Source organism: Neolamprologus multifasciatus, chromosome 8 (genome assembly GCF_963576455.1).
Source record: "Neolamprologus multifasciatus chromosome 8, fNeoMul1.2, whole genome shotgun sequence".
Lineage (NCBI taxonomy): Eukaryota > Metazoa > Chordata > Actinopteri > Cichliformes > Cichlidae > Neolamprologus > Neolamprologus multifasciatus.
Window position 1 is genome coordinate 25,073,676 of NC_140446.1, and position 13,296 is coordinate 25,086,971.

General features: G+C 40.2%; 1 protein-coding gene across 5 annotated transcripts in view; it reads right to left on the reverse strand.

Moving 5' to 3' along the window:
• abcc3 (ATP-binding cassette, sub-family C (CFTR/MRP), member 3) overlaps positions 1 to 13,296 on the reverse strand; it is a 72,507-nt gene that overhangs the window by 10,268 nt on the left and 48,943 nt on the right. For 2 of the 5 annotated variants that reach the window (XM_085170011.1, XM_085170013.1), the window contains 11 exons: positions 12,899 to 13,045; positions 12,719 to 12,806; positions 12,484 to 12,550; positions 12,278 to 12,404; positions 9,116 to 9,292; positions 8,728 to 8,895; positions 5,318 to 5,501; positions 5,115 to 5,223; positions 4,711 to 4,867; positions 4,342 to 4,549; positions 3,574 to 3,884 (listed from right to left, as the gene is read on the reverse strand). In XM_085170011.1, coding sequence (XP_085026137.1) covers positions 3,574 to 3,884; positions 4,342 to 4,549; positions 4,711 to 4,867; positions 5,115 to 5,223; positions 5,318 to 5,501; positions 8,728 to 8,895; positions 9,116 to 9,292; positions 12,278 to 12,404; positions 12,484 to 12,550; positions 12,719 to 12,806; positions 12,899 to 13,045 — 1,743 coding nt within the window. Of the gene's footprint in view, positions 1 to 2,471; positions 2,786 to 3,573; positions 3,885 to 4,341; positions 4,550 to 4,710; positions 4,868 to 5,114; positions 5,224 to 5,317; positions 5,502 to 8,727; positions 8,896 to 9,115; positions 9,293 to 12,277; positions 12,405 to 12,483; positions 12,551 to 12,718; positions 12,807 to 12,898; positions 13,046 to 13,296 lie in introns of all 5 variants that reach the window. The other 3 variants (XM_085170010.1, XM_085170012.1, XM_085170014.1) reach the window with 2 other exon arrangements.

Consider the following 13,296-nt stretch of genomic DNA (forward strand, 5'->3'; position numbering starts at 1 on the left):
CTGACACTGCACAATTTCATCCGATGAGTTAGATAAACCTGTGATATGCAATAAAAAGCCGAGATAACCCTGATACCAGAAAAGCAAAAAGGACACCATGTGTTAAAATTGTTAGTTTGCCCTTTAACTGCATATAGGCAACGAAGTGTTGCTTGAGCACTGAGACAAAAAGCTAACATGTAAAACTGCATTTAAAATACCTTCTTCAACCACCTTTTCTATGAGGCTTTAAAACTGACGACGTAATCAGCAGAAATTTATTTTGTGAATGTTAGTGTTGATTATATCTTGTAGCATTTATTAAAACGTATATTAACACAGAAGTGCTGAACACTCTATAGAGATACCACCAACACCACTAAACAGATTAGAAAGGGCTGCTCTCACGGCAGAAATGTTTGCCCTGTCCACGGTGAAGTTACTCATCTTTTATGCATGTGATTGTTTAAAAAACAGGATGTAAATAAAGAAATGTAGTTTATGCATGAGCTTTTTAATAAGTAATACGAGCTCCCAAACTAGAACCAAATTATACTGGATCCTTCAAGGCTGGGGCCAACACATCTATTGAAATACCCTGACAGCATTTTAGCCAAAATTACCCCAATTGTATTTTTTTGTGGTGTATATGGGACAACATATATGATGATACAGATATATCTGTATGAGGCCAACAATGACAGTTAATTTAAAGCGCAAAGGCCCAAAAATGTTTTGCGAAACCTCGCAGAGGAACAGATACGTTTCTTTTTGACACACTGAACGACGTTAAAAGCAGGAAAAACATGCACGGCTCTTTATCAACATCTGATTTGCAGTTAGTAATATTATTTCTGCCCTAAGAGAAGCCCTGCCTCCGTGGATCGACTGTAATGAGTGCTGGGCTGTATACCTTTATATCTGATACACAGAGACGTTTCTCAGGGCTAACAGGTGTTTTTTGGGCTACAAAGTTTAGAAGAATAACTTAAAAATGTGATGCTTCACTCACAAGCTCGTATGCAGGAGCACTAACATGAAAACTTTTTGTTATTCGACTTGCTAAAATAACGAAAAGTGGCATCATATCAATTCTTGAATCAGAACTGACAGGAATTTTAGGAATTACGCCCATTAAAGTGACACGAAATTCTGAATTTTTCAGATATGAACTTGTAACATACACACACCGAACCGAACGAGTTCACTGAAAAAAATAACGTAGACGTGAAACGAGCTGGTCCTGATGTTTGTGAAGAAGACAAGGAAGAAACTTGAGATTCTGGTTTTATCCGATTCGCGTGAGAAGGCAGCGGCGGGAAGAATTTCATGGTTTGATTGCAGAGTTGAAGCTTTCATACACATCTCAGCATGTCAGTGGGGCTATTTGAACATTGTTGGGACAGCATCTGACGACACAGAAATCATTTCACAGAGCTGACTGACTTGGAGCGACATACAGCTGTGTCTCTCGCAAAGTACTATTATTTTACCACGTCTATATTCAGTACCGGTGCGCGCTTTGAGATATGAGTGCCAAATGCAGTGACGTGATTGGTCAGATGTGTTCATGCAGTAACTATAACAAGAACAACAACATGATCTGTATAGGATAAAGGTCTGATCATCTCTTAGTTTACTCAGATTGCACAGAGTGTATATTTGTTAATAATTTGAATCATTTTGGATAAGGATAAGTGTAAGATAATGGGGAATTTCAGTTTTTACTTTATAATTTGTTTAGCGTAAGATTTACAGTTAAATTGTATTTTTTCTTGCCTTATTTAATTTTTACGTACTGTTCCTTTAACACACGGTAACTGTGCACAGGGGGGGGGGGGGGGGGGGGCCTTCACGACGGGCAGTGTGGAGCAACGGGGGCTTTAAGTAGCAGTGGAGAAAAACAGTTTCTTACCGTGTTTGCAGTGTACAGGAACATTCAAACGGATCACTGTATTTCAAAACTGTGGAAATAAATGTTTGCCTGTTTGTTTTTCGACTACAAGCGGACTTTGTGGATTATGTTCAACTGCACTAAGACACACGTACGGCCCGACTACCAGCTAGTGCTTCCGCGGTATTATGATCTACTGTGCAAATACTTGTGTGATAGATATTTCAGGTCATACTGCCCAGCACTAAATGTAATCCAGTTCACATTTGTCGATTACAGCAAAAAACAGTTTAACTGACGTTTTGCTGCATTTTAAACCCATAAAACAACTGAAATAACTACGGCTCACACAGTCTTACACTACAGACTGGCCACTGAGCGACTAAGGCCACAACAGTTTATGACTACTGGACTAGACCAAACCACACAGCAACTAAAACTAGACGAGCAACGATCACTGCCTCAAACACATGCAGCTGTTTACTACCACACACACACACACACACACACACACACACACACACACACACACACACTCAACAGCATTCGCAGACATGCATGTTATATTAATGAGTTAGCAGACTCTTTTCCTATTTACCTGAACCCACCAATAGAACACCATTAACGGAGCTATGACTATGAGGAACATTGGGGTGAGGGCACAGCATATGAGCAGCACATTCAGTGTGTACCAGAAAGTGCGCATCCATATGTCAATATTGTCTGGGATCTGGGAGTCTATAGCATCCACATCTTTGCTGAAGCGGTTTAGTAACCGCCCAGTAGGGGTGCTCTCGAAGAAGCCCTGCGGAGCTCGCAGGACCCCCTGAAGTAAGTTGCGGTGTGTGAGCTTGGCTGCCTGCAGCATACTGTAGGCCCGGCACAGCAGGCAGTTAATCAACAGCAGCGCACCTGCGAGACAGGAGGGGAGGGGGTCAGGTGTGACAACACAATAGCGCCTGCGTTAAATGGATGAGCAGCCTGTGAGACAGCGACTGTCAGTGTCAGTGCAGGTTTCCCAGAATCAGTCCTCAACGGTGCCACTTATACACCTCATAAGTGACATTTTATCATCATATTCTTTCATTTATGCTTCCCTTTTGTGCACATGGTGCTTACTTTTAATATCTAATGGAAAACTACCAGATGTGGAAATTTTAAAAGACTAAATAATTAAAAATTTCATTAACTTCAACAGAGAAATGTAAGATACTGCTATCATTTCACCTAAGAAGGTGAGGTCACACTGGCCTTTGATAAAAATAAAGTTTATTTAGTTGTGTTAACAGTGCTTCACCACTAGAGGGGGGTATAGATCACTAAAAACTGACTGACTTTGATTTTGTTCGATAAAGTGATGTGTGAATGTGTTTAGGAGCGTGATCTGTGAGGTGTGTGTGTGCATGTGCATCGCAACAAGCTGCAGGCAGGACAGGAAGTGTTTTGGCTGTGGAGAAAGAGCAAAGTGAATTTACAACTGAAAAGGAAAAAATGACAGCAGGAGGTGCTCATCATGGACAACATTGCAGGCTACGGAGGAAACAAGCCAAACCTGAAAGTTACAAATTTCGCTGCGGCAAACATGCAAGCAGCATGCCACTTGAGGAAGAGGAAGAGCCCCACATTTTCAAGGAAAAGAAGAACTGAGAGGACACATTTGGCACGTGAGCCACACTGCCACCCGACCCCGACCCAAGTACCTGGACAAAGACGTATATGACAGCCAGGGGTACTATGACAACAGCAAAAATGGGTGTGCTGGAAACAATAACTAATATAGTGGAGAGAGAAACGAAGAAGGTTCCCAGGAACATGAGCACAGTGGACGGCAGAGCCTCATCTATCACGTAGATGTCCTTGGAGAAGCGGTTGATGATGCGTCCTATAGGGGTGGTGTCAAAGAAAGACTGGGGCGTGTGGAATTTGTTGGTGAGCAGGTTAAAGTGCAGCTTCTTGGCTGCACCGATGTTCCCCATGGCTAATGTGAAGGAAGCAATCATGATCAGGATACCTGGGATTAGGTTAAACCACAGGAGCAGAAGAAAAATTGATTAGGGAGAGGAAAGTTTCACTGTAGAATCAGAAAGCAGCTGTTATAAATAGACATGGGCAGCTTCTGTCCTGAATGTGAGGTAGTCAGGGGAGCAGTTCACCATGAAAGTAGCCGCAGTTAAAGAAAAAAAAGAAGAACAATGCTCAGTGTATTCCAGTTAACGATGCTGTAATCAGATTAACTCTCCTTTGGCTCACAGCATCTCTCCAGAGTTTACTGTACAAAAGAGAAGCATTTCAACTGGCTGCAAAGAAAATCTGTTCCGATTATTTCAGTAAAACAAAGAAAAAGCTGTGAGGGTGGAAGTGGAAGTATAAAGTAGGCATTCAGGTTCAACAATCCGACGTGGCAGCTGTTTGCATTTCCGCATAAAATACATGCATTTAAATGAACATTCAGCATCAGCGTGTCTTACCTTGTGCAAACCCCAGTGCCGCGTACACCCCCACCCTCATCTGAACATTTTCCATGGTGCTATTCGTCACGGCGTCATTGGTCCACTCGCTGAGCCAGATGTTTGTTCCGATGGAGGCAGCGCTCTGACAGCCGTACAGGAAGCAGATGACCACTGACAGCAGTATTCCGACTGCCTTGACGTACTCCAGGTACACCTTTCCTTTCACCTGGGATCAAAACAAAAGATAATTCAGGGGTCGATGTGGTCCAACAAGTGAATACCAGGTTGCTATGTGGCAGTGAACGCTGAGCAGTCGCGGGACGGAAGATCAAAGGTGGAGAACTTTAATTATATATTTGCAGGTTAAAAAGATGATGATGCACCGACCTGGCCGGTTTCTGCTGTTTCTGCCTGGATGAGTTTCTCCATCTCGCGCGGTTTCTTCTTGTCTTGCGTCTCTGAATGTTTTCGCTGGCTGCAGCCATGTCTCCTTACTGAACGGGACCTGGGGTTCTCTCCGTCTGAGGACATAATGCTCATCTGCCTGTTAAAAGAGGCGCAGGGCAATGAGCTCACGCTACTGAACAGAGTCAGGATATCTGGTGGCGATAATGCATTTATTCAACTGCTATTTTGTCCAAAATGACTCCATATTTTTCAATTTGCTTAATGTTTTAAAAAGCTCATATAATTCTTGAGAAATTCCTGATAAAAAAAAGACAAAGTTTGGAGATTATGCAACAACCGTTTTATCTCATCCAAGTTTAAATATCCAGTTTTTTTCAATTTACCTTATAAAACTTCTTTTTGCTTCATTGATCATTGGTTCACTGTCCACCATGTCTGTGTGGTTGCTAAGGGCGTCGTCAGGGAACAATTCATCATCTTCAATGATCTCATCTGTGAGAGCAGAAAACCAGCATGAGATGCTATTGAACCATCAATCCGTTCTGCACCAACGTGAGGCGATATGTAAGGGGAGGAAATGCTGTACCGCTGGCCTCGTCCTCCTCCATAATATCCTCCAGGGCATAATTTCTGAGGAACTCGGCGAATGCTCCGTTCTGCTTGAGGAGATCCTGATAGGAGCCCATCTCTGACACCCGGCCATCCACCATCACCATTATATTATCCACCTGAGGTAGGAAGCTGATGCCATGTGTCACCAGGATGCGTGTCTGGAGTCAAACACAAGAAACTTTGACTTCTGTCATGCAATAAACCAGTATGACAATTACCATTTGCAGGATGGGTTTGACAGCATTTTTGTATTTCTGTTTAAATATGAACTGAAACATGATGTGAAGTTCTAAAAGTAGAACAAGACCAATTAAACTGCCGAAAATGAAAATATTAGACTTAGTGATTTAATTATTGAGGATTGAGGAAGGCTATAATCTGGCATATTTACATTTGTTATGTTCATTAATATGTATTGTCCCTCTTTCTAAATAAAACTAAAATTAAATTCAAATTAATATTGTCCATCTGGGAGGGGAAAAAAAGCACGTGATCCCAAGCGCTTATTTTGGGATCACGTGCAGCCTTGTGTAACAATACCTCGAAATCCACATTTGCAGGAACCGCCGATCTGTCCTGCACATTAGGTTAGAGGAGTTTTAGAGCAAGCTGGATTCCAAATATTCACTTTCATGGTATTTCTATTATTACAAGGTCAGGACTTTGACTTGGCTGTTCCAAAACATTCGATTTCTTTTGTATTTGACCGTTCTGATGAAGAATGACTTGCAAGTTAAGTATGTTTTGTTATGTTATGTATGTTTTGTTATGTTATGTATGTTATGTATGTTATGTATGTTTTGTATGTTTTGTTATGCATGTTTTGTTTTGTTATGTATGTTTTGTATGTTTTGTTATGCATGTTTTGTTTTGTTATGTATGTTTTGTTATGTATGTTTTGTTATGTATGTTTTGTATGTTTTGTTATGTATGTTTTGTTTTGTTATGTATGTTTTGTTTTGTTTTGTATGTTTTGTTTTGTTATGTATGTTTTGTTTTGTTATGCATGTTTTGTTTTGTTTTGTTATGTATGTTTTGTTATGCATGTTTTGTTTTGTTTTGTTATGTTTGTTTTGTTATGTTATGTATGTTTTGTTATGTTTGTTTTGTTATGTTTTGTATGTTTTGTTATGCATGTTTTGTTTTGTTATGTATGTTTTGTTATGTTTGTTTTGTTATGTTATGTATGTTTTGTTATGTTATGTATGTTTTGTTATGCATGTTTTGTTTTGTTATGCATGTTTTGTATGTTTTGTTATGCATGTTTTGTTTTGTTATGTATGTTTTGTTATGTATGTTTTGTTATGTTTGTTTTGTTATGTATGTTTTGTTATGTTTGTTTTGTTATGTATGTTTTGTTATGTTTGTTTTGTTATGTATGTTTTGTTATGTTTGTTTTGTTATGTATGTTTTGTTATGTTTGTTTTGTTATGTTATGTTATGTATGTTTTGTTATGTTATGTATGTTTTGTTATGTTTGTTTTGTTATGTTATGCATGTTTTGTTATGTTATGTATGTTTTGTTATGTTATGTATGTTTTGTTATGTTATGTATGTTTTGTATGTTTTGTTATGTATGTTTTGTTATGTTTGTTTTGTTATGTTATGTATGTTTTGTTATGTTATGTATGTTTTGTATGTTTTGTTATGTTTTGTTATGTTACATATGTTTTGCTGCATGACTCAGGTTTTCTTGAGATTTGGTTCTTGGGAAGAAAAAAAAAAACATCCTGAATTTGCTGAATCTGGGTGATGGGAAGCAGGTGAGGCCAAAAATAAACTTCTCTCAACTTCTAGCAATTTAATCCTAGAAAGCACTGAGGTGACAAAGCCATGTGTGACGATTGAATCTCAGAAGATTATCACAACAACTCATCTTCTGGGAAGCTCAGAGATATGTGTGCATGCACTCATAATTTCCTTTCAACTCTCCTTTTCATACATCCCTGTTTCTTAAATAAATACCGGACGCACACTCACACCTGACAGGAAACACCTGCATTTAATTTCACCAAAAGGCAGAGGTCTCCACACCCTTCCCCTCATTTTTTAAAATAAATATTGAACCGCTGTGTACTTTTTAGGTTCTTGTTCCTACTTTTAAAAGCTACAGCCATTACAGTTTAGCTGAATGCACTTTTGGTTCATAGTTCAAACAAAAGAGAGAAGGAAAAAAAAAAAAACAACCCAAAAAACTAATGAACCGGCAGAGAACAGTGAGTAGCATCTTACTAATGAGGGAGAAAAAGATACAACTGTACATACTATATTAGATACTGCAGTGTACAGTATATAAATAAAGAAAACCTGAAGGCCAGCTGTTAGTCAGGTTCAGTAACGTCTGAATATGACTACTTCCAGCAGAACGCTGCCACACAAAGTTACTCTTTTTACAAACTGGTGTCATAAATATAAAAAAAATCAGCAGATTGGAAAGTGATCAAACCTCATAAAACGTCCTGTCCAGTAGAAAGATAAGACACAACTTCCTCTTCTGATAAAATCACAGCTCCGCGAGGCTGTCCATTTCACACTGAACTGCAGAAGTTTATAATGGTAGTCTAAAGCAGCGGTTCCCAACCCCCGGGCCTCGGACCGGTACCGGTCCGTGAGTCGTTTGGTACCGGGCCGCGAGAGTTGAGGCTCAGGTGTGAAATTTATGGTTTTCAGGGTTTTTATCAGTTTTGAGCGTTATTTTGTTATAGTTTTTATCGTTAACTCGGTTTTCCGGAGTCTTTTCACGTGTGTTATGAATAAATCTTCTTTTTTTTGGTACCGGTACTAGTTTTATTTTGTTGTATTTATCCACGACACCTTAAAGGCCGTGAAAATATTGTCAGGCATAAACCGGTCTGTGGCGCAAAAAAGGTTGGAGACCGCTGGTCTAAAGCACTTTGAGTGGTCAGGAAGAGTAGGAAAGTACTACATAAATACAAGTACATGAAACTGTTCAGACTCTAACGGTCGCACAGAGCCAGACAACCACCTGATGTCCACCAATAGAAGGCCGGTGGATCGATGCCCAGCTCCTCCAGGCCATGTGTTGGAAGTGTCGGCGTGTAAGTTACTGAACGGAGTGTGAGTGTATGCAAATATTAGATAAAACGCTGTGTGTGTGTGACTGGGTGAATGACACTTAGTAGTAGTAGACTTCAGCAGTAAAACTGAGCCGAAAGTAGCAGTTCATTTACAACATACACAACATTGCGCCTTGAGGCGACATTTGTTGTGATTTGGCGCTATATAAATAAAATTGAATTGAATTGAATTGAATTGAACATAATAAAACAAAGATTCGTGTCATATTTACTGGTTGTGTTGTTTGCAGAGAACCTTTACATCATAAACTAACCAGGACAGAAGTTGGGTTTAGAGTCTCCTCACCTTGCCCTTCAGAGCCCCTTCTGGGCCGATCAGGTTGTCAAAGATGTGTTTGGACACGTGGGCGTCCACCGCGGACAGCGGATCGTCCAACAGATAGACATCAGCATCACTGTACAGAGCTCGAGCCAGGCTCACCCTCTGTCTCTGACCACCAGACAGATTGATGCCCTGCAGGACAAACACCAAATAAAAAGGCCGAGGCTGAATTTATATCAGAGTTCCTCGAATCGGAAGCCTGATTACATTAGCAACGAGTAACCAATAAATTCAGGAAAGATCTTTGATGAAAGTCATCAACAAGTGCTGAGAGAAAATAAATAAAACAGATGCAGAAAGAGATTAAAAATTAAAATCAAGGAGACTAAACTCGCTCCCTGTGCTTCTGTACCTTCTCTCCTATCTCAGTCATGTCTCCTCCAGGCAGCACCTGCAAGTCTGGGGTTAAGGCGCACGCTTCCAGGACAGAATTGTATTTCTGCTCATTGTACGGGTTCCCGAACAGGATGTTGTCCCGCAGGGTGGCGTTCTGTATCCAGGCCTGCTGAGGTACATAAGCCACTGACCCCTGAGGATAGAGACAAACAACCAGGTTCTTCTCACTTCCTCAAATAGGAAACCTTTTATTGTCAGAATAAACCACGCCACATTTTCTAGAGATGATTCCCACTGCAATAGGACTGATGTGCCCTTTTGAAATGTAACGTTAAGCAAAATAATATACACATATATTCTACTCAAGACTAAGCTTTACAGTACAGTACAACCCCCTGAGCTCCGTCGCCCTGAGCTACGGGCGGGAAGCGTATCTGTAACCGGAAGGTCGCCGGTTCGATTCCCGGGCTATCTGTCCTGGTCGTTGTGTCCTTGGGCAAGACACTTTACCCTACCGCCTACGGGTGTTGGCCAGAGGGCCCGATCGCGCGATATGGCAGCCTCGCTTCTGTCAGTCTGCCCCAGGGCAGCTGTGGCTACAACTGTAGCTGCCTCCACCAGTGTGTGAATGTGAGAGTGAATAAATAGTGGAATTGTAAAGCGCTTTGGGTGCCTTGAAAAGCGCTATATAAATCCAATCCATTATCATTACTAAGTTATAAGCTCTATAACTGGATTTTATATTTTATTACTTATTACTTCCAGAATTGACCCTAAGTTAAGCTAAGTTAAGAGACTGCTAGTTCTCCTCTCTGTAAAAAAGCAAATCATTTTTTCCCAAAATGTCAAACTCTTCAAACTCTTATGAACGCAATATTTTAAAGAATGAATGTACCCATACATTAAATACACGTTTATGTTAATAATGGTCTTAAATGTATTATGTAGACTGTTTTTAATTAACAAAAATGTTTAAAAAATGAGAAAATTGAAGCCAAGTCCCATAAACCTGCATCATTTTCAAAGAAAAGCACGGGGCAACTCATTTGGTTCCAAAAATGTTCTTTTTATGGAGAAACCTTTAGGGAGCGGCCCTCAGCTCATTTGCTTTGTAATCTTGGTAAAAAGGTGAAGACTTTATGGGCTGCAGTATATTCTGTGTCCTTTATCTAAAACAGAGCAACTTGTCAGAGCCACTCCTCGTGCGTGACGTCTGGTTTTAAAGCAGCTGCATGGTGTCATCACGGTGACCGTCCATTTTCCCACCATTACTGTTACTGAACCACAAAGATCAAAGAGTGTCATTAATTTTAGGCACAATGGCTACAGTCGTTTTTTTCATTCTTGAGTATCTGTGTTGATGTTTACACGCAACATTTCAGACATAAACTGGAGGTTTATGCAAATATCAACATTCAATAAAATGAAAAACATTTGTTGAAGTTCAGATATTAATGTTCATTATGCCCGGGATATTTGGGAAATTGAAAATGCTTGTTTTGTCTGTTTTGTTTTGTTTGTCACTTGGCTGTAGTAAATAAGGAGGAGGACAAATATCTAAAAATGAGTTTACTGAGTTTATCAGAGTTTTTTAGTAAGTAAGATCTCAAAGTTGCGTCAAAAGGAGCAAAAAGATTTGATGACAACTATTTGATGGTTCCATCATTAAACACGAGCCGTTTCATTTTACGTCTGGCCAACTGATCCAGTGTTCACACGAAAATATCAAATGGCGAAACTTTACAGGAAGGAAAACTGCAATAACTGGGTCAAAACTAGAGATGGACCGATCCGATATTACGTATCGGTATCGGTCCGATACTGACCCAAATTACTGGATCGGATATCGGCGAGAAATAAAAAATGTAATTCGATCCATTAAATATCAAAAAAGCACCTCACAAAGCTTGCTACACGGCGTAACTCGGCTCATAACCGTAGCACATCGCAGCAGTGTGCATCACGTGATAGAGCCGCTGTGTGTATTTGTAGCCTTGCTAGCAAACCAGCATTTCATCTATGAGGAAGTTTTCCCAGAGAGAAGTAAAGCAAGTGTGTAAGTTCATCTCCGAATGTTTGTAAAGCATTCCCACCTTAAGCTTAACAACAGATATATGGAGCGACTGCCTCTCTCTCTCTCCTGCTGCTACTTCAATCGTGAAACTGCTTAATGATCAGCTGATCGGCTTTTCTGTCGCGAGTCCGTCTCTCTTGTTTGTTTTTGGCCCACTTCTCACCAGAAAGAAGAAACCAGCGGCTGAACAACAGCAGCACTATTAAGCTTGATAAGCTGTTAGAATTTATTTAATATTACTTTCTAGACCAGGATCCTTTTCTACGTAGCTGACGGCTGGTAACTGTGCAGGGGCGGATCTAGCAAAGTTTAGCCAGGGGGGCCGATAGGGCATGAACAGGGAAAAGGGGGCACAAAGACATACTTTTCTTTCGTATTCTCATTTAAAATGTCGAGCTTTTAATTATTTAATAATTATCTGAATCTTACACCCAAAGTTTTAATCTGATGTAAAATATATAGAAGTCCATTACTGTATATAGTAACTGTTAAGTCTAATATACCCTAGTAAGCTATACTACTTTTTCCTTTGGGAAGATACCATCTGTGCAGTCTGCAATTCTGTTGAAGAAAGATGTTGAATCTATTTAATTATTCTTGAAAAATAATTTCTTTCTGTGCATTTTCCCCCTGCATCAAATTAAATTTGATTACATCGATTAAGCATCATGAGGTGGAGGGTGGGGGGTGGTTCCCTATTTTTTTTTTTTGCTGGGAGTTTGCAACCCTATTAGTTAGGTTGCTTAATATTTCTGCTAAGTACTCTTTAAAATACCAGAATAGGAAGGATGGAGCAGGTTTACGTTTATTAGATTGATCAGTGTTGCTGAACTATGAAATATTTTGTTGTATTTTTTACATACAGGTATAACAGAATAGCTTTAGTGTTGTTATTTATTTAAACTTGAGTATAAACTTATACAAAATGCAGCAAGATATTAAAAAAACGTTTTATTGATTAAAAAACACACTATATCGGATTCATATCGGTATCGGCAGATATCCAAATTTATGATATCGGTATCGGACATAAAAAAGTGGTATCGTGCCATCTCTAGTCAAAACCACCTGCTGTTATTCAAAAAACACTAGGGGAATTCCTACCCGAACAGAAACCTCTCCCTCCACTTTTTCCATGTCACCCAGTAATGCTGAGATCAGGGAAGACTTCCCACAGCCAACATGGCCCACCACAGCCAGCAGGGAGCCCTGGGGCACCATCACGTTAATACTGCAAGCACACAATCAAACATTTTACTAAAACAAATACGGTGAATATAAAAATACGACGTGTGGCTTTCGTAGCATACTTGTGTAGAACGGGAGCGTCGTCTTTGCCCCACGTGAATTTCCCATTGACAACCGTGACTGCAAACTCTGTTGAGCAACAAAATGACACAAGTGAAAAAAAAGTCCAAGTCATCCAAGAACTGGCCAGGCAGGAGTCACTAGGTGAAGAAGAAAGCAGTGAACTTAAGCATAATGTAATCTAAATGACTAGACAAAGCAAAGTTTTGACAAGTTAATCCAAGTGTTTAATTCCACCTGTGACTGTGTTGTTCCTGTTTACGGAATCTGGATCCAGCTCATCATGACTCAGGAAATTTTGGACTCGCTTCAATGAGACGCTCGCCTGCGATGTAGAACAAACAGATGCATGCAATGAATTCTGCTAAAGAAAACCCGACACACAAACACAGCGCAGGAGGTGAAAAAGGTTCCCACCTGGACCAGGCTGCTGATGACTTGGGGAAGCATGTTGAGGGGAAACCTAAGGATGTTAAAAAGCGAGATCGACACGAAGGCCGTCTCCGCATCCAGGATGTTTTTTTCATCCACAGTTACATACACGGCAAATGTTGTCAAGGCAACCTGGGAACACATGGGAAAAGCAGACCACTCAGACATCAAGGTTCATCGGTTTAGTGCAGAGAGGAGGCAGAGCCGTGATGCCAGACAGTCAGTGACTCAGCAAGGATCTAAATATCAGCAGCACCATTACGGCGTTATCGACACAGACATACACTTGTTTTGGTTGCTGAAGTGCTCATTTACCCAACTAATAAAACATGCGTCCACAAAATCTCACATGTGACCTGAAGAAGACAACAATTGCAGGCATG